The sequence below is a fragment of the Papio anubis genome, chromosome 3 (genome assembly GCF_008728515.1).
Source record: "Papio anubis isolate 15944 chromosome 3, Panubis1.0, whole genome shotgun sequence".
Classification (NCBI taxonomy): domain Eukaryota; kingdom Metazoa; phylum Chordata; class Mammalia; order Primates; family Cercopithecidae; genus Papio; species Papio anubis.
The window spans coordinates 126791163-126812547 of NC_044978.1; the positions used below are offsets into that span (position 1 = coordinate 126791163).

Here is a 21385-nt window from a genome sequence, read left to right on the forward strand (position 1 = left end):
ATGTAGTACAGGCTACAAGGGATGCTGAGACAGCTCTAATTAAATACAGCATGGATGATCAGTTAAACCAGCTGTTCAATCTATTACAACAAACTGTAAGAAAAAGGAATTTCCTATTTTATATTACTCATATTCGAGCATACACTAATTTACCAGGACCTTTAACTAAAGCAAATGAATAAGTTGACTTACTGGTATCCTCTGCATTCATAAAAGCACAAGAACTTCATGCTTTGACTCATGTAAATGCAGCAGGGTTAAAAAACAAATTTGATATCACACGGAAACAGGCAAAAGATATTGTACAACAACCCAGTGTAAAGTACTATACCTGCCCACTCAAGAGGCAGGAGTTAATCCCAGAGGTCTGTGTCCTAACGCATTATGGCAAATGGATGTTACACATGTACCTTCATTTGGAAAATTATCATATGTTCATGTAACAGTTGATACTTACTCACATTTCATATGGGCAACCTGCCAGACAGGAGAAAGTACTTCCCATGTTAAAAAAGCATTCATTATCTTGTTTTGCTGTAATGGGAGTTCCAAAAAAAAATTAAAACTGACAATGGACCAGGATATTGTAGTAAAGCTTTCCAAAAATTTTTAAATCAGTGGAAAATTACACACACAACAGGAATTCCTTCTAATTCCCAAGGACAGGCCATAGTTGAAAGAACTAATAGAACACTCAAAACTCAGTTAATTAAACAAAAAGAAGGGGGAGACAGTAAGGAGTGTACCACTCCTCAGATGCAACTTAATCTAGCACTCTATGCTTTAAATGTTTTAAACATTTATAGAAATCAGACCGCTACTTCTGCTGAACAACATCTCACTGGCAAAAAGAACAGCCCACATGAAGGAAAACTGATTTGGTGGAAAGACAACAAAAATAAGACATGGGAAATAGGGAAGGTGATAACCTGGGGAAGAGGTTTTGCTTGTGTTTCACCAGGAGAAAATCAGCTTCCTGTTTGGATACCCACTAAACATTTGAAGTTCTACAATGAACCCATCGGAGATGGAAAGAAAAGCACCTCCACGGAGACAGAAACACCGCAATCGAGCACCATTCACTCGCAAGATGAACAAGGTGGTGATATCAGAAGAAAAGATGTGCTGGAAGTCAAGGACCCTGAACGAAGGGACCAGCTGAAGCCACGGCAGAAAAACATAAAATGTGAAGATTTCAAGGACACTTATTAGTTCCCCAAATTAATGCTTTTATAATTTCCTATGTCTGTCTTTAATCTCTTAATCCCATCATCTTCTTTGTAAGCTGAGGAGGATGTATGTCACCTCAGGACCCTGTGATGATTGTGTTAACTGCACAAATCGTTTGTAGAGCATGTGTGTTTGAACAATATGAAATCTGGGCATCTTGAAAAAAGAACAGGATAACAGCGATGTTCAGAGAACAAGGGAGGTAACCTTGAACTGGCCGCCGGTGAGCCGGATGGAACAGAGCCATATTTCTCCTCTTTTTAAAAGCAAATAGGAGAAATATCGCTGAATTCTTTTTTTCAGCAAGGAATATCCCTGAGAAAGAGAATGCGCTCTGAGGGTAGGCCTATAAACGACCCCCTCAAGGCATGCTGTCTTTTAAGGTCAAAGCCGAAGGGATGAAATAAGCCCTAGTCTCCTATAGTGCTCCCAGGCTTATTAGGATGAGAAAATTCCCGCCTAATAAAGTTTGGTCAGACAGGTTGTCTGCTCTCAAACCCTGTTTCCTGGTGAGATGTTATCAATGACAATGCAATTTTAATTTTAATTTTAACGCCATCCTGTGGTCAGTGATCTCATCCTGCCTCCACTTGCTTTGTGATATTTTATTACTTTGTGAAGTATGTGATCTCTTGTGTTGGTACCAGAAACTGAGGCAACTGCAGGAGGTGCTGATTGCCTTGCAAATCTTAACCCTGTCACTTCGGTTAAAACCATCTGAAGTATGACTATTGTAAATTTCATATGAATCCTTGTGTGCCTGTTCTGTCTGCTGTTAGTCTGCCGGTATACCCAACAGTTCCAAAGAGACAGCGACCATCCAGAACGAGCCATGATGACAATGGTGGTTTTGTTGAAAAGAAAAGGGGGAAATGTGGGGAAAAGAGAGATCAGACCGTTACCGTGTCTATATAGAAAGAAGTAGACATAAGAGACTCCATTTTGTTCTGTATTTGAGATGCTGTTAATCTGTGACCCTACCCCCAACCTTGTCCTTGCAAGAGACACGTGTTGTGGTGACTTAAGGTTTACCGGATTTTGGGCTATGCAGGGTGTGCTTTGTTAAACAAGTGCCTGAAGGCAGTATGCTTGTGAAAAGTCATCACCATTCTCTTAATCTCAAGTACCCAGGGACACGCACACTGCCAAAGGTCGCAGGGACCTCTGCCTAGGAAAGCTAGGTATTGTCCAAGGTTTCTCCCCAGGTGATAGTCTGAAATATGGCCTAGTGGGAAGGGAAAGACCTGATCGTCCCCCAGACTGACACCCGTGAAGGGTCTGTGCTGAGGAGGACTAGTATAAGAGGAAAGAACGCCTCTTGGCAGTTGAGACAGAGAAAAGCATCTATCTCCTGCCCGTCCCTGGGCAATGGAACATCTCAGTGTAAAACCCAATTGTATGTTCTGTTTATGAGAAAGGAGAAAACCGCCTTAGGGCTGAAAGTGGGCCGTGCTAGCGGCAATGCTGCTCTTTATGCACTAAAAAAGTTTATGGAGATGTTTGCATATGCATATCAAGGCACAGCACTTTTCCTTAAACTTATTCATGTCACAGAGATCTTTATTCATATGTCTTACTGCTGACCTTCTCTCTACCACGATCCTATTATCTTGTCACTTCCCTTTTTCTAAGATGGTAAAGATAATGATCAATAAATACTGAGGGAACTCAGAGACCGCTGCCTGCAAGGGTCCTCTGTATGCTGAGCGCCGGTCCCCTGGGCCCACTTTTTCTTTCTCTATACTTTGTCTCTGTGTCTCATTTCTTTTCTCAAGTCTCTCGTTCCACCTAACGGGGAAACGCCCACAGGTGTGGAGGGGCAGGCCACCCCTTCAGTATGGCCACCTCGTAACCAAAACACCTGAATGAACGTGGTCAACAAGTATAGCTAAACTGAACAATTTTTTGTAGAAAGTATCTGTAGCCAGGAAAAAGAATACTAAGATTTTTTAAAGTACAAGAATGATTCATTATGATGACTTATTCTGATTAACAGGAATGTGACTTAGAATTTCAATCGGATTTGAATAAACACATTTTAAAAACTGAGGTTCTTGTGTTCAAAATAGTGGATGCATTTGAAAAACCAGCACACTCTATTAGAGTCACCTTTTTTATTTTTTGCAACAGGGTCTCGCTCTGTTGCCCAGGCTGGAGGGCAGTGGCAGCGACCTCAGCTCACTGCAACCTCCACCTCCTGGGCTCAAGCAATTCTCCTGCCTCAGCCTCCCAAGTAGCTGGGATTACAGGCACCCGCCATCATGCCCGGCCAACTTTTGTATTTTTAACAGACACGGGGTTTCACCACGTTGGCCAGGCTTGTCTTGAACTGCTGACCTCAAGTGATCCGCCCACCTTGGTCTCCCAAAGTGCTGGGATTACAGGCGCGAGCCACCGCACCCGACCTAGAGCCAACTTTTTAAACTCTAAAAGATTAGTGATGTCCTGTCCAATTGTTTTTGTCTGGTAAGACCCAAACAACAACCATATTTAGGTTACTTGAGGATCAAATTTTAAAATCAATGTTGAGAAGGAAGAATTCACTAAGAAATTTGACTTTTAATCACGAGAGAAAACATGTACTGTACACACCCTTCCTATCACTGCAGAATCCTAACAGAATTCGGCATTATCAGCTTCCTTTAGAAAGAAAATGACAGAGAAAGAACTATAGAAAATGACCTATATGAGGCCGGGCGTGGTGGTTCACGCCTATAATCCTAGCACTTTGGGAGGCTGAGGTGGGCAGACCGCTTGAGCCCAGGAGTTCAAGACCAGCATGGGGAACATGGCGAAACCCCATCTCTACAAAAACATACACAAAATTGGCCAGGCATGGTGGTAGCACGCCTGTAGTCCCTGCCATCTGGGAGGCTATGGGAGGACTGACTGAGCCTGGGAGGTCAAGGTTTCAGTGAGCTGTCATGGTGCCACTGCATTGGGAAACAGAGCAAGACTCTGACAAAAAAAATAGTAATAGTAATAAAAAAATAAATAAATAGAAAATGGCTTATACGAAAGCTTTACAATGTAATGCCTGTTGTGAACTCAAAGTTAGTAAGGTGGTTAACTGCTATTCATAGAAGCAACACCTTAGGACTTTACGATAAGTCAAATGAACTTAACTCTGGTTTCATGTGACTTTTTTTTTTCCTTTTTCTTTTTTTAATTTTTGAGACAGGGTCTCACACTGATGACTAGGCTGGAGTGCAGTGGCGCAATCACAGCTCACTGGAGTCTTGACCTCCTGGGCTCAAGCGATCCTCCCACCTCAGCCTCCCGAGTGGCTGGGACTACAGAACACGCCACCACAGCCAGCTAATTTTTGTATTTGTTATGGAGATGGGGTTTCGCCAGCCAGCCCTGGCCTCCCAAAGTGCTGAGATTACAGGTGTGAGCCACCACACCTGGCCCATGTGACATTTAAAATGTTTAATTTTATTAAAAAATAGAATTAATTGAAAAGGCATTTAGCCTGCTCGTGTCTTTGGTATTTATTTTGTTTGGTAAGATATGCGGTTTGATAAAACTTAGATCATTTATCTATTCCTTATTTGTATTTGAACAAAATCCAATTTTTTAGTTGTAGCATGTACTAAAAGTTTCTTCCTTCAAAGTCCAAGCACACACAACTAATCATAGGCAAAAATTCATCTAATTAAATTATGTAACAGAGAAAATGATGACAGAATAGTAAGTTCCATGAATTTTGAATTTACTTGGCAAGGCACAGTGTAAAATTAAGATTTTTGTTATTCATCCTACAAATGATATGCAGCAAAATTTATTAATTTTTTTCTCGTCTCCCCTAATGTTAATGATTCTATATTTTATATTGTTACATCCACGACTCTTAGACCAGAAACCAAATAACTAAAGGGCTTGTTTTAATTTTAACAATATAGATGAAAACTTATCAAAGACACTATTTTTATTAGCATTCTATCAAACTACATAAGCACTAGCAATAATCTACCTTCACATAAAAAAGGTAAAAATATAAAAGCTATAATTTATATTCTTGCTTTATCATTCAGAAGAGAGATTAGAAAACTATATCTACCAATTTCCAGAAGTGAAACATGATCCTCAGGAATGGTAAAGCAGACAAAAGATGTAAACCTTGAACAATCCTACATCGAAGATACTGATTCCCATAAACCACATGTGAAATAAATCAAAGTATTTCTGAGTCTAGGTAATAAATACATTATTGGAAATGAGGAGGGGATGATTACTAGTTTAAAATATACTATTTCAATTACTGATTTTTCTGGTTAAAAAGCTGAGCTTAGATTATGTTCCTGATAAAATTGCAGCCAAATAAACACTGCACACACACCTCCACATACTTTTCACATAGTAATCCACTAAAGAATCCACATAGAAAATTTCTTATGTAGCCAGAAGTAACATACTACAAGGGCTACAAGGTTGAGAAACATTTCCTTCCCATACCTCTCCTGTGTTTGGATTGGAGCAGAGAATCTTAGCATCTTTTCCACAGCTCAGTAACAATTCAGGATCTGCCATGCTCCAAGCAATTGCCAAAATCCCCCTATAAAAAACATAAAGGAACAAGGAAATTTTTAATCTTAAGAAAACCAAATCTCAATTATTTCTGCCTAGGCTTTGGAGATTCACACATTGTTAACAGAAATACAATTAAATGCAAAAGTTTCAACGCCGGGCGCGTTGGCTCACACCTGTAATCCCAGCTACTCAGGAGACTGAGGTAGGAGAATCACTTGAACCTGGGAGGTGGAGGTTGCAGTGAGCTGAGATCGTGCCACTGCACTTCAGCCTGGGCAACAGAGTGAGTGAGACTCCATCTCAAAAATAAGATAAAATAAAAAAAAGAAAAACAAACCAAAAAAGAAAGAAAAATAAAATAAATGCAATATTTTCAGAGGCAACTTAGTAACGTATATGCTATCTGATCATTACAAAGTCATAGATGTTCAATATAGTGCAGTGTATGATAGCAAAAAAGTGAAAATAAATGCCCAACAGACTATTTCACAATAAATTACAGACCACCTTCCAATGAGAAAATATGTAGATAAAAATTATTCTGTACACTTTGGAAGGCCAAGGCAGGAGGATTGTTTGGGGCCAGGAGTTCAAGACCAACCTGGGCAATATAATGACACTCTGTCTCTACCAAAAAATTTGAAAATTAGCCAGTTATGGTGGCGTGTGCCTGTAGTTCCAGGCATACTCGTGAAGCTGAGGCAGGAGGATTACTTGAGCCCAGAGGCTCACAGCTACAGTGAGCTATGGTGGCTCTATCCTGGGCAAATCAGCAAGATCCCATCTAAAAAATATACTTATTATTTTGTGGAAATCAACTTCTTACCATTATACAGTATTCATGATTAACGAAAAAAGTTATCTAACTATATGCACAAATTATCCCAATTGTATAAAAATTATATTGGGATTATACATGCATACACACACACACACACACACACACACGTACGTAACTTAGATAGGTACAGTGAAATGTTTTACCTATGGAAGGGCATGAAATCTAACTGCAGTAAGTCCTTACTTAATTCAGAAACTGTGACTTTATGCAAAACAATGGATAACAAAACCAATTTTAGCATTGACTGATAACTGATATAAACATTAAGTACCTATGGTAGCCAGGCACGGTGGCTCATGCCTGTAATCCCACCACTTTGGGAGGCAAAGGTGGGCGGATCACTTGAGGTCAGAAGTTCAAGACCAGCCTGGCCAACATGGTGAAACCCCATCTCTACTAAAACTATAAAAATTAGCTGAGTATAGTGGTGCATGCATGTAATCCCAGCTACTCAGGAGGCTCAGGCAGGAGAATCGTTTGAATTTGGGAGGCAGAGGTTGCAGTGAACCAAGATCTTGCCACTGCACTCCAGCCTTAGTGACAGAGCAAAACTCTGTCTAAAAAAAAAAAAGTTCCTATGTCCTATGGTATATTTCTGGTCACAAAAACATCACCAATGTGTTCAGAAAATAAACAAATCAAGTTCTTTGGAACAGCAGCATGATACCTGGCATGGTTTTCCAGGACACGAAGTGGAGAGGAAGCAAATCGAAGATCCCACATCTGGATCACTGGTAACCGGTCATCCTCGGAGGCAAGGACCATCTGAGTAGCAATATCAGGATGCCATGCCAACCCAGAACAATGCATCTGCAGATTGTTAAGGTTCACATTTTATGAATCATATTACTTTATGAAAAACCAAACTAAAACGAGAAACATGCCTTTATTGAAACAAATAGTAAAAAAACACCAGCTTTGGCTTATTTTATTTATGATTTATTTATTGTCAGCCAGGCTGGAGTGCAGTAGCGCCATCCCAGCTCACTGCAAACTCCACCTCACCCAGGTTCAAGTGATCCTCCTGCCTCAGTCTCCCGAGTAGCTGGGATTACAGGTGCAAGTCACCATGCCAGCAAATTTTTGTATTTTTAGTGGTTATGAGGTTTTACCATGTTGGTCAGGCTGGTCTCGAACTTCTGACCTCAAATGATCCACCCACCTCGGCCTCCCAAAGTGCTGGGATTACAGGCATGAGCCACCGCGCCTGGCCTTAGTTTATTTTAAAAAACAAAACAAAACAAAATGTAAAACTACCAAATTTTATTGAAGAGTCTTAAACAGTAGTCTTAAAAGTAAGATATCTGAATATCTTCTCAATTCATGCAGCTATTTGATACACACAAAACCATTCTGAGTCAGAATAACTGTATACCAAAAATGAGTTTTACTATCAAAACTATAAGTATAAAGAAAATATTTCATTTTATTTATTTTTTTGAGATGGAGTCTCACTCTGTCACTCAGGCTGGAGTGCAGTGTGGCACGATCTCAGCTCACTGCCACCTCCACCTCCAACATTCAAGTGATTCTCCCGCTTCAGCTTCCCCAGTAGCTGGAGTATAGGCACACACCACCATGTCTGGCTAATTTTTTGTATTTTAGTAGAGAAGGGGTTTCACCCTGTTGCCCAGGCTGGTCTTGAACTCCTGAGCTCAGGCAATTCGCCCACCTCGGCCTCCCAAAGTGCTAGGATTGAGCCACTGCGCCCGGCCAGTAGAGAAAACATTTTATACACATTTAAAATACTTTCAGGCCGGGCGCGGTGGCTCACGCCTGTAATTCCAGCACTTTGGGAGGCCGAGACAGGTGGATCACGAGGTCAGGAGATCGAGACCATCCTGGCTAACACGGTGAAACCCCGTCTCTACTAAAAAATACAAAAAACTAGCCGGGCGAGGTGGCGGGCGCCTATAGTCCCAGCTACTCGGGAGGCTGAGGCAGGAGAATGGCGTGAACCCGGGAGGCGGAGCTTGCAGTGCCAAGATTGCGCCACTGCACTCCAGAATGGGAGACAGAGTGAGACTCCATCTCAAAAAAAAAAAAAAACCAAAACCAAAACCAAACAAAAAAACCCTTAAAAAAAAAGAAAAAAGATTAAGACACACACAAGACACAAAAAACTCCACACTTTTCCTCTATTTTATCAGAAAACTCAAGGCAAAATATCTTAAGCAAAAACTACCATTTAAATTTTCATATGGAATAAACTAACATTATTAGGAACTATCTGCAAGTTCAGATTCTATTAAATGTTCCACAAAATGACTAAAATGCTTCTGGTATGGTTTATTCCATTGACATTTCTGTTTTAAAATTCCTGATTCACTTGAAAACAATACTCTGAAGAAGTGTTCTCCCAAATAGTTTTTTGTTGTTATTGTTGTTTTTAAATTACATATGTATACTGACTTTTTGCAAACTTATTTTAGAAAATGTCAAACCATGCAATGTACTCATAAACAAAAAAAAAGGCTCCAAATTATATCTAAATTATTTTATAGCACCTAATGACATAAAAAAATTAAGATACCTGTAAGGTTCAGAATTTAATGTGCTCTATGGGAAGTGCTGGAAATACATTAGCTCATTTTAGCAGTACCTAATCAGAGGAAGAGATGAGGCCAAGAAGTCAAATATTACAAGTTCACAGTGATGAAGTTCCCAGCAGGAAAAATGTTTACATTCTAAGAAAAGCTAAAGATGAATTAAAAAGTTGCTGCAATGGCCAGGCACAGAGGCTCAGGCCTGTAATCCCACCGCTTTGGGAGGCCGAGGCAGGCAGATTATGAGGTCAGGAGTTCGAGACCAGCCAGACCAACATGGTGAAACCCCGTCTCTACTAAAAATACAAAAATTAGCCGGGCGTGATTGCGCGTGCCTGTAATCCCAGCTACTTGGGAGGCTGGGGCAGGTGAATTGTTTGAACCTGGGAGGCAGAGGTTGCAGTGAGCCGAGATTGCGCCACTGCACTCCAGCCTGGGTGACAGAGAGAGACTCTGTCTCAAGAAAAAAAAAAAAAAAAAAAGGTTGCTGCGATGTTTTAAAACAGCTAGCAAAGTAAAACAACCAGTATACCATGGAATAAGTTCCTAGATTAACCAATCTCTCTTCATCATTAATAATATCCAACATATTTATTGGATATGATTTTCCAATTTCCATAAAATCATAAAAATTTTATGATTTTCCCTTAGAAGAAAAAAAACAAACATTCATTCTAACATGACTGATTAATGAAAAAACAGGATTCGACTTCACAGAAATTTGATTTGTTGTCAACTCTGACAAACAACACAGGAATACTTACAGCAGAAATACATGTTCATCACAAGTCAATCACATACTTACTCTGTTACTATGGTCACTGACTTTGATGATTGGTTCATTTTTTCTAAGATCCCATACAGTGGCCCGGCCACTGGGACTGGCTGATGCTAAAATATGCTGAACTTGTCTGTTCCATGCAATGCAGCTGATATCTTCTGGTGGCTACAAGGAATAAAAAGTTAATAAAAACTGTTTCTCTATTATAATCAAATTTAACTGTAAAATTGGATCCTTCATTTTGAAAAGTACATTACTTTAAAATTTGACCCATTTATCCCACAAATTTGCTTTATAGTCCTACATCTCTACATTCTCAACACATACAATTATACGATTTAAAGTGCAGGTACATGCCATTTCAAGTGTATTATCTTGTTTAATAATATCTCATTCAACAAGAATTTTATTGAATTCCTGCTATAAACCAAGTACTGTTTACTTTGCAGCTGGTGCAAGGTAGATCATGGACCACAAAGTAGATGTTGGTGACTATGACAGAAAACTAGGCAGGGCAAAATTACAGCCTAGACCATTAGCAAAATACCTTTATAAATGGTAGTGCATATGCTATCATTATGCTACCTCTCAGATTGCCAAAATGTTAGAGCCAGTTACGCTGGCTACTCAATTAGATAGCCTATACAACATAAAGAAGAACAGGAAAAGACTGTTCTTATCAAACTTACTAGAAATACACAGGCAAAGGGCTTGAGGTATTTATTTTAAACCTTGTCTTCCATGGTCTTGACTAAGTGTGTTTTAAGAAGGTTGGTTGTTGCTAAAACACAGAGCAGCTATCACACAAAGAACAAAAATAATTATACTATATCTAAGACAATTATTAAGGATTTTTGTTCATTTTGTTTACTACTGTATGCCTAGTAGAATGACCAGTGTCTACCAGGTGGGAGATACGAAATAAATATTTACTCTTGAAAGACTCACTCATACTTTGAAGAAACATATTTATTAATACTTTACTGAAGAAAAATCAGTAACATCTAAACAATGATTTTAAACATATATGTTTTGTGTGAGAAGCCTTAAAAGTGAAATAAGTGGGCTTAGAAGAACTGCTTTTGGCTTTTTTTATTACAATGATCAAAATCAGTATAAAAATACCTGTGTTTTGGCTCCTGGCGTCATTGGGGTTGCAAAATTATTTAGATCCCATATGTAGATTTCAGATTCATTAGCACCAGAAGCTACCAGATTAGTCTGTAAGAAGAAAACATAACTAAATAGCACTTATGCATAATTAAGAAAATTCAGAATAACTCAGTTCAGAGTTAGAAAGATATTAGATGTAGCATACACAATTTTTCTATTTAATTTAAAAAGTGAAAAACATACGCATGAATTTCTAAAGTATGCATAATTCTTTCAAAATTTAAAGTTTTCTAGAAAAACATAAAATTCTACTTATCAAAGACAAAAGATGTCTACTGAGAACAAACTAATTTTAATGCAAGATATTATTTTTAAAAGTATATGGATAAATTCTTTTTTTTTTTTTTTTTTGAGACGGAGTTCTGCTCTTGTTGCCCAGGCTGGAGTGCAATGGTGCAATCTCAGCTCACTGCAACCTCCGCCTCCCAGGTTCAAGCAATTCTCCTGCCTCAACTTCCCGAGTAGCTAGGATTACAGGCATGCACCACCACTCCCAGTTAATTCTGTATTTTTAGTAGAGATGGGGTTTCTCCATGTTGGTCAGGCTGGTCTCGAACTCCTGACCTCAGGTGATCCACCTGCCTTGGCCTCCCAAAGTACTGGGATTACAGGTGTGAGCCACCAAGCCCGGCCGGATAAATTCTTAATCAGTCTTGCAACCATGTGAGGATTACTGTTTATATCTTTGCATCTCTGGAAGGAGATTTAATTACAAGATTAAAAAGGTAATCAATTATTGCTTTCATAAAAAGCTGAATGCTAAAATTGTGGTATCTTTCTCAGTATACTTCAAAGTCAGCTTCCAGAGCTGAATTAATACAGCACTAGTAAAATCTCTTGTCATAATTCTTCTCATATTTCTAGTTCATATACACTCAATCTTGTTCCAGGTGGCAATATTTCTAGTTTTTCTCTGGTACAAACCTTAAGGGTCAAAAAGAACCTGAAATTGTAATACAAAGTACAGGAAGACAATGGGCTTCATATACTGACCTTCATCCACTACTATTTACTTTTACAAATTATTCTCTTATCAGCTGGCATATAACTAAAAAAAGAGAGAAATTCTATGGTAGTAGCTACCTACAACACAAAATACTTTATTAAAAATCATCAGCTGTTTCATACAATTAACAAAGGAGCTAGCTAAAGAGCAGATACCACAAACTATAGAAATGAAGGCCAGGCACAGTGGCTCATGCCTGTAGTCACAGCGCTTTGGGAGGCCAAGGCAGACAGACCACTTGAGCCCAGGAGTTCAGGACCAGCTTGACCAACACAGAAAAACACTGTCTCTACAAAAATTAGCCTGGTGTTATGGCTCATGCTTGTAGTCCCAGTTACTCGGGTGGCTGAGACAGGAGACTTGCTTGAATCCAGGAGGTCAAGACTGCAGTAAGCCATGAGCCACTGCAGTCCAGCCTGGCAGAGGGAGCAAGACCCTGTTTCAAAAAACACAAAACAACAACAAAAAAGAAATAAACAAGTTGGGTTTCTGTATTGCTATACCCTAAGGATCTATTTATAATATAAGAAAAGGAACTATTTAAAATTTTCTTAATACTCATTTTTGGTTGTTATAATCTAGTATCCTATTAACCCAAGGTGTTTTTTTTTTTTTTCCCAGACAGGGTCTCTGTGTGTCACCCAAGCTGGAGTGCAGTGGTGCGATCATAGCTCACTGCAGCATAGACCTCCCGGGCTAAAGCCATCCACATGAGTAGCTGAGACTATAGGCGTAAGCCACCATGTTCTGCTAATTGTTTGCATTTTCTGTAGTGACAGGGTTTCACCATCCTGTGCAGGCTAAGATCTTTATTAAGCTGTGCATTTATATAATTAACACCCAGTAATGTTTATGAAGGCAACAGTACAAAGAATCTTAATTGACTATTTGTTAAATCTGCATTATATTTAATTTTTCTTTTTTTCAGTTTTGCTCTTGTCGCCCAGGCTGGAGTGCAACGGCATGATCTCAACTCACTGCAATCTCTGCCTCCCTGGTTCAAGCAATTCTCCTGCCTCAGCCTCCCGAGTAGCTGGGATTACAGGCACCTGCCACCATGCCTAGCTAATTTTTGTATTTTTGGTAGAGACGGGGTTTCACCACGTTGACCAGGCTGGTCTCGAACTCCTGACCTCGTGATCTGCCTGCCTCAGCCTCTCAAAGTGCTGGGATTACACAGGCGTAAGCCACCACGCCCAGCCATTACATTTAATTTCTAATTATTTCATAGAGTATTAATGTCTGTCATAAACATAAAATTTCTCAATTAATAAAACAGTGAATTAACCTGGACATCACAGCACCAGCCTAATGCTGAACTAGCACGAACTTTTAAAAGGCAAGGTTTCCAATCTATGCGGCTCTTAACGTTTATAAAATGTCTATTCGAATGGCATGACATCTTCAGACTTAATTAAACCTATCAGCCAGCCGGGCACGGTGGCCCACGTCTGTAATCCCAGCACTTTGGGGGGCCAAAGCAGGTGGATCACAAGGTCAAGAGACCATTCTGGCCAACATGGTGAAACCCCGTTTCCACTAAAAGTACAAAAATTAGCTGGACGTGGTGGCACGCACCTGTAGTCCCAGCTACTCAGGAGGCTGAGGCAGGAGAATCACTTGAACCCAGGAGGCAGAGACTGCAGTGAGCCGAGGTCACGCCACTGCACTCCAGCCTGGTGACAGAGTGAGACTCCATCTCAAAAAAAAAAAAAAAAAAAAAAAAAAAAAACCTATCAGTCTGATCCTTTTCATGGAGGTAGTATTTTTAACCCTGATCTCAATTCTGAACCCACCATTCTTTAAACAAACACCTGTCAACCTGTATAGCCACATAGTTTTTCAACTTTCAGTTCCAAAACTGAGGCATAGTAGATTCATATACTGATTTCAAAAGAGCAGCACACAGTCTAAGAATTATGAATGAATGTTAAAGTCTTACCTGGAAAATGTTAACATCCAAGGCTCTCACTGGGCCAGTATGCTTGTCATTCTGGGCAATCACAACTTCCTTGTCTCCAGCTATAATTTTAGAAGGATCATAGAGAATAATATTTCCATTTTCACCACCTGCAATCAGAACTCCAGAGACATCTCCTTTGGAATCCATTTTATAAGGCCCCCAAATCAACTTGTGGTATCTACAGGAGAAAATGAATAAAATAACTCATTCTTAAAGTCAAATAAATGTAGACAAAAAATTGAAATTATACATTTACTTTTTAATGTTTTCATAAACAGTCCAAATATATTACTTCCCCACCACTCCTGGTAACTATGTATGACTTTGGTATAATAATATTTCATTTTTTATTTATACTCATATTTGCATATTTGATTTTGTAATCCTTAAAGAGTAAAAACTCTTATAAGGTAGTGTAACAAAATATACTTGAGTTGTGTGTCAAAAAATATGAGCTTAAGAATGATTTTACCATTTAGAAATGGTGAGACCCTAAGTTTTAATCTTCTTAAATTGCCTCTGGTTCATTGTAAAATAGAGCTAATCAATCACTTCCTTTGAAAAGTAAAAACACTCTTTATTTGGCTATAGGAGGGTCTCATGCTTTGACCTTTGTCTGAAAAAAAAAAAAAAAAAAACAGGCTAGGCGCGGTGGCTCAAGCCTGTAATCCCTGCACTTTGGGAGGCTGAGACTGGCGGATCACGAGGTCAGGAGATCGAGACCATCCTGGCTAACACGGTGAAACCCTGTCTCTACTAAAAAATACAAAAGACTAGCCGGGCGAGGTGGCGGGCGCCTGTAGTCCCAACTACACAGGAGACTGAGGCAGGAGAATGGCGTAAACTCGGGAGGCGGAGCTTGCAGTGAGCTGAGATCTGGCCACTGCACTCCAGCCGGGGCGACAGAGCGAGACTCCGTTTCAAAAAACAAACAAACAAACAAACAAGGGTCACTAACAAGTGGTCTGTTAAATAGTAAAGGTGTTAAAGGAGTCATGTGAAATTTTCTAAGAAAAAGAATGTATTCTAACACTAGAAAAATGACATCAAGATTATATTATGACAAATACCCCTACTATTGGAGAATAAAATATATGATCCAGAATGGAGACGAAATATGAAGGCAGAAAGGTATACGATGATACAGACGGTAGTAAGCAGAAAAACTACTAGACAAAAAGTATCTGGGGTTCCCATCCCACTGTGACAGCTCTGAAGAATATGAGCAATCCCATGAAACTGCATGATTTGAGCTGTATTCTGTCAGCTAAAGAGCAATCTCTTTAAACCCTGCTAAGATACTGAGGCAATAAAGATTATTTTATCACTCAAATGAAGGCATCCTTTCTCTGCATTACAATAAGGCATAAGTACTTGAAAGTATGATCCAAATACCTAGTTATCTAGTGTATTAGAAATCATGTCAACAAAACTGTGAAATATATTTCTAAATATTGTAACAGAAGAAAATAAAAATAAGCTACCATTCAGAGATAATCACTACCAATACTTATTATGACTACTTCTTTCCTAGTACAGCTACCTTTTTGCAAACAGGCACAATAAAGGAGAAAGAAAAACGAACTCTATACAAAATTAGCCGGGTGTGGTGGCACATGCCTGTAATCCCAGCTACTCAGGAGGCTGAGGCAGGAGAATCGCTAGAACCCAGGAGGCAGAGGTTGCAGTGAGCCAAGATTGCACCACTGCACTCCAGCCTGGCAACAAGAGTCAAACTCCATCCAAAACAAAAAACAAAAAAAAAACCACACACACAAAACCCAGAAAAACCCAAAAAAAAAAAAAACACAAAACAGCCTCTCCTTCCCACCTTACATATAACAGCAATAAAAAAGTCAATGGAATATACTGGCCAGGCGTGGTTCCTAACGCCTATAATCCCAGCACTTTGGGAGGCTGAGATGGGTGGATTGCTTGAGGTCAGGAGTTCAAGACTAGCCCGGCCAACATGGCAAAACCCTGTCACTACTAAAGATACAAGATTAGCTGGGCGGGGTTGTGCACACCTGTAATCTCAGTGCTTTGGGAGGCTGAGGCACAAGAATTGCTTGAGCCCGGAAGGTGGAGGTTGCAGTGAGCCAAGATCGTGCCACTGCACTCCAGCCTGAGCTACAAAGTGAGATTCTGTCTCAAAAAAGCAAAGGAAAAAAAAAGTCAATAGGACATATAAACACTACTTTTACTTCCATAAAAATACACTCACATGCTTTTTCACAAAATATTTCATGTCCTTGATGGTATTCCTTGTAGATTCTAATAATGGCATAATTATAAACAAATTAGGAATCAAGAACAATATATAATTAAATAATCACATGAATTTAAAGCTGAACCTCATACCTGTGAGAAGAGGAGAAAGTGGCACAAGATTTCATGTCCAAGGATGGATCCGAGAGGTCTAATTCAAATATCTCAAGGGAAGCATTGGTACTAAATGTTGCATCCAATTGCTGAGCAGATGTTCCTATAGAAAATACATTTATGGTAACTATACATACAAAAATAAGACTCAGAGAAACCTTACAAAACCGAAGTTAAAAGCATGTTTTTCAATTCTCTTGCTCATGAATGCTGCGCATACGCCATTGAGCAGACGCTTAAATCACTATAGCAATGAGATTCTAGCACAGGGCTAGGAGAGGATGTTTATAAGAGTGGGTAGTGTAAATAATTTTTTAAGCCTGTAGATATTTAAAAATCTCTGTAAAAATGGTCCCATGATAGGGGATGGGCGTGGTGGCTCACGCCTGTAATCCCAGCACTTTGGGAGGCCGAGGTGGGTGGATCACAAGGTCAGGAGATCAAGACCATCCTGGCTAACACGGTGAAACCCCACCTGTACTAAAAAATTAGCCAGGTGTGGTGGCGGACACCTGTAGTCCCAGTTACTCGGGAGGCTAAGGCAGGAGAATGGCGTGAACCAGGGAGGTGAAGCTTGCAGTGAGCAGAGATTATGCCACTGCACTCCAGCCTGGGTGAAAGAGCAAGACTCCATCTCAAAAAAAAAAAAAAAAAAAAAAAAAAGGTCCTGTGATTTACTATATCTGCTTATAGACATACATGATATAACTAATTCTTTTTATATAAAAATGCTAACATCAAAATTGCTCTTCGTTCATTCAAACTGATATTAACTGTTTTTTTGTTTGTTTGTTTTTTACATGCCATCTATTGTGCTTAATACTGGAGGAATAAAGATAAAATACAATTCCTGTGAAGGAAACTATTTTAGATGTAACACATCATGATCAAAATACTATGGGAACGCACAGGAAGAACACTGAACTTGGCTGAGAGAATGTCGGTAACTTGCCAGGAAGAGAGAGGCTTTCCAGAGAAGATAAAGATTAACCTGAATAAGCTAGACGCAGAAGAGAAGAAATTAGGTAACTCATACTATCTTCTCTCCTTTGAACTTACCTGTTGCTAGGTAAATGGGGTGATTCTGGGCAGGGCTCCATGCCTGCATGGCTGTACGATCTACTTCCTTTAACTTCATCCTGCTAAAGGGAATATTTTACAAAGAAATAGACTTGAATGATTTGAATGTCTAACATAGAACACAGATATTTTACACAGAAACATACTGAACAAACCACTACAACATTAGTAATGTCCAAATGCAAATAAATCAACTTGGTTTAGGTGTCATTTGTTGGAAATATTAATTAGAAAGAAGACAAACTTGAGGCCGGGCGCGGTGGCTCATGCCTGTAATCCTAGCACTTTGGGAGGCCGAGGTGGGCAGATCATAAGAGCAGGAGATCGAGACCATCCAGGCTAACATGGTGAAACCCTGTCTCTACTAAAAATACAAAAAATTAGCCAGTCGTGGTGGCAGGCGCCTGTAGTCCCAGCTACTCTGGAGGCTGAGGCAGGAGAACGGCATGACCTGGGAGGTGAAGCTTGCAGTGAGCTGAGATTGCACCACTGCACGCCAACCTGGGCGAGACAGCGAGACTCTACCTCAAAAAAAAAAAAGACAAACTTGATAAATTATTCTGAGACAAATACTGGTCTATTCTGTCTACAGATTATAGTTCTTCAGTTGAATCGGTCTAGAAAAATAGCCCACAAAAATAATGAGGTGGTACCTGAAGAATTAACTTTGCTACACATGTGTTTATCCAACAAGGATGGGTGACAAAACATTATGGGTAAGAGCAGCCAAAAAATAAATAAGGTACAACTTCCTGGAGTAGGATTACTCAATGATAAGAGCAGTTTAAAAAAATAATTCAAAATTAAAGCATATTAGAGAGAATACAGTGAACCCACAGATTTTAAAGATAAAGTAGAAATGATTAGAAAACTGGTCACTTCAAGGTATAATCCCATATACTACTTGTTTACATATTTTCTGTCATTAAAGTTACTTTGATGGGGTCAGGCGTGGTGGCTCATGCTTGCAATCCCAGCAGTTTGGGAGGACGAGGCAGTTGGATCACTTGAGGCCAGGAGTTCGAGACCAGGCTGGCCAAAAGGGCAAAACCCCGTCTCTATTAAAAATACAAGAAAATTAGCCAAGTGTGGTGATTGATGCATGCCTGTAATCCCAGCTATCTGTGAGGCTGAGGCAGAAGAATCACTTGAACCCAGATGGGGAAGGTTACGTTGAGCCGAGATTATGCCACTGTACTCCAGCCTGGGCGACAGCGCGAGACTTGGTCTCAAAAAAGAAGTTACTTTTATGGAAAAATTAGAAACGTATAGTATTATGCACTTTTTAAAGATCTTTGTTATTTTTACATAAATACATTGAAATAGCATAGTACTCCACTGTAAGATGTACCACAATTACCTAGTCAAATACCAACAAACACCCAAGCTGTTTTTAGCTATTTTTACAAAAAATGCTGAAATAAATGGTCATCTGCACGTTATTTCGTTAAAAACAAGGGACAGCTATAAATTTCCAGAAGTAAAATTGCTAAGTTAAAAGGTTAATGCAATTTTAATTTTGATAAATATTACCAAGTTGTCCTCTATGGCAATTGTGCCTTTTCATACCACCAAGAGTAATATATGATTACTTCTTGCCCTGCAGCCTTACCAGAGTATACTGTCACACTTTTAGATTCTTTGCAACATTAAAAAATGAAAGGCCAGGTGCAGGGGCTCAGCCCTGTAATGCCAGCACTTTGGGAGGTGGGCCGATTGCTTGAGCCCAGGAGTTCAAGACAAGCTTGGAAAACATGGTGAAATCCCATCTCTACAAAAAATACAAAAACTAGCCGGGCATGGTAATGCATGTCTGTCCAGCTTCTCGGAAGTTTGAGGAGGAAGGATCATTTGAGCCCGGAAAGTTGAGGCTGCAGTGAGCCGTGATCGCGCCAATGCAATCCAGCCTGGGTGACAGAGTGAGACTATGACTCAAAAAAAAAAAAAAAAAAAGAAAAACAAAAAGAAAAATGTTAGCTCTGTATAGTAATATTATAAATAATGTATAACATCTTTTTTTACATGATTATGGGTCAACCATATTTCCTTTTCTGTCATCTCTTCTGTCTAGTCATGTATCATTTGACCATTTTTCTTTTCTCTTTTTTTTTTTTTTTGAGAAGGGGTTTCTTTCTGTCATCCAGGCTGGAGCACAGTGGCATGATCTCGGCTCACTGCAACCTCCGCCTCCAGGGTTCAAGCGATTCTGGTGTCTCAGCCTCCCAAGTAGCTGGGATTACAGGCACACATCACCACATCAGGCTAATTTTTTTGTATTTTTAGTAGAGATGGGGTTTCACCATGTTGGCCAGGCTGGTCTCGAACTTTTGACCTCAGGTGATCCACCTTCCTTGGCCTCCCAGAGTGCTGCGATTACACGGGTGAGCCCCTGCAGCTGGCCATCATTTGACAATTTTTCTATTAAGTTGATAGACTATCTTTTGACTTTGCTTTTAAAAAAAAACAAACAAAAAATTCTTTTTACCTTTCATAGGATTTTGACTAAAAAAAAAAAAAAAAAAAGCTTTATCTTTTAGATTTACGTTCCTAGAAAAGTTGAGCACAAAGTACAAAAAAATGCTACACAGTTCCCAACCACATAACCTTTCTCACTACCAACATCGTACATCATAAAGGTCTATTTGTTTCAACCCATGAACTAACATGAGCACATCATTATCACTGAAACTCCACAATTTATATGAGGGCTCACTCTAGGTGTTGTACATTCTATGGGTTTTGACAAACATATGACAACATGTATCTGTCATTATAGTATCACACAGAGTAGTTCCCTTGTCCTAAAATCCCCTGTGCCTGTTAATTCCTACTTTCCTATCAATGGAGCCTATATAGTAAATGTTCGTGAATTATTCTTGGGACCTAGAAAAAAGGGGCGCTCTCTGTTTTCAGGACCTACAGCTCAATATATACTAATTAAATCCTCTTTATTGATTTGTTTAGATATCCTATGTCCTTATTTTTTTGTCCACTTGATCTGCCTTGGACCGAAACAGTGAATTAAGTCTCTTACTGCTAATATATTTATGTCTATTTCTCATGGTATCTCCTGAAACTTTTGCTTTACGAAAATTACTTTGTTATTTAATACAGTTATTTGGTGCACAACCATAATGTTCAAATTCACTGTCAAATGTACACTTTAGCTTTATGAATATCCTTCTTTGTCTGAAATAATGACTTTTGGTCTGAATTCCACCTTTTGTTTGCCTTTACACGTATACTTTTGCCCTTCAGAACTATGTCATCATTAGCTATACGGCAACAAAGAAACAAAAACCCAAAAAACCAACAGATTTTATTGGTAATCCAATTTGCAAATCTTTTCAGTAGGTTAGCTAAGGACATTTAAAATGACATGACAGACATAGTTGGTCTTAGTTTTGTCATATTTTACTTTGGTTTAATATCTTTGAGTAATAATTTTTAAAAAGTCTTTCATCTTTTTTTGTGCAATTACCATTTTTCTGATAATTAGGATGATGTATATTTTCATTATGTGTTTGATTTTATCTTTTTAATTGTAATTTTAAATATTTTACTTAACACCGTTAATCCTCTATTTCTTTACACAGAAACTATTAACTCCCTACTATGAGCACTTATGAAATTAGCTTGTATAATCTTACTGCCCCTCCACACAACACAGTTACAATCAATAGTATTATCTTTCTCAGTGTTTACCTTTGAACTGCTTATACTTCTACTAACTGATTTGTCAGCTTTAAATGATGTCCTCTGACTCATAACCATTACAGATGTGGCAATTCACAAACTTATTCTACCTCCAATTTCTTTCCTCTTCTCTTTTTATTAGTCGTATAACCAA

At 39.1% G+C, this 21385-nt stretch overlaps 1 protein-coding gene across 27 annotated transcripts in view; it reads right to left on the reverse strand.

Annotated features, from left to right (window-relative positions):
• SEC31A (SEC31 homolog A, COPII coat complex component) overlaps window positions 1-21385 on the reverse strand; it is an 81203-nt gene that overhangs the window by 52624 nt on the left and 7194 nt on the right. For 22 of the 27 annotated variants that reach the window (XR_004182788.1, XM_009206839.3, XM_003898689.4 and 19 more), the window contains exons 2-8: window positions 17515-17597; window positions 16435-16558; window positions 14053-14251; window positions 11057-11152; window positions 9956-10096; window positions 7272-7414; window positions 5689-5788 (exon numbers count right to left, since the gene is read on the reverse strand). Coding sequence is in view for 26 of the 27 variants with exons in the window: in XM_009206839.3 (XP_009205103.1) it covers window positions 5689-5788; window positions 7272-7414; window positions 9956-10096; window positions 11057-11152; window positions 14053-14251; window positions 16435-16558; window positions 17515-17593 (882 nt within the window). In the remaining variant the exon portion in view is untranslated. The remainder of the gene's footprint in view (window positions 1-5688; window positions 5789-7271; window positions 7415-9955; window positions 10097-11056; window positions 11153-14052; window positions 14252-16434; window positions 16559-17514; window positions 17598-21385) is intronic. The other 5 variants (XM_017958726.2, XM_017958721.2, XM_017958723.3 and 2 more) reach the window with 1 other exon arrangement.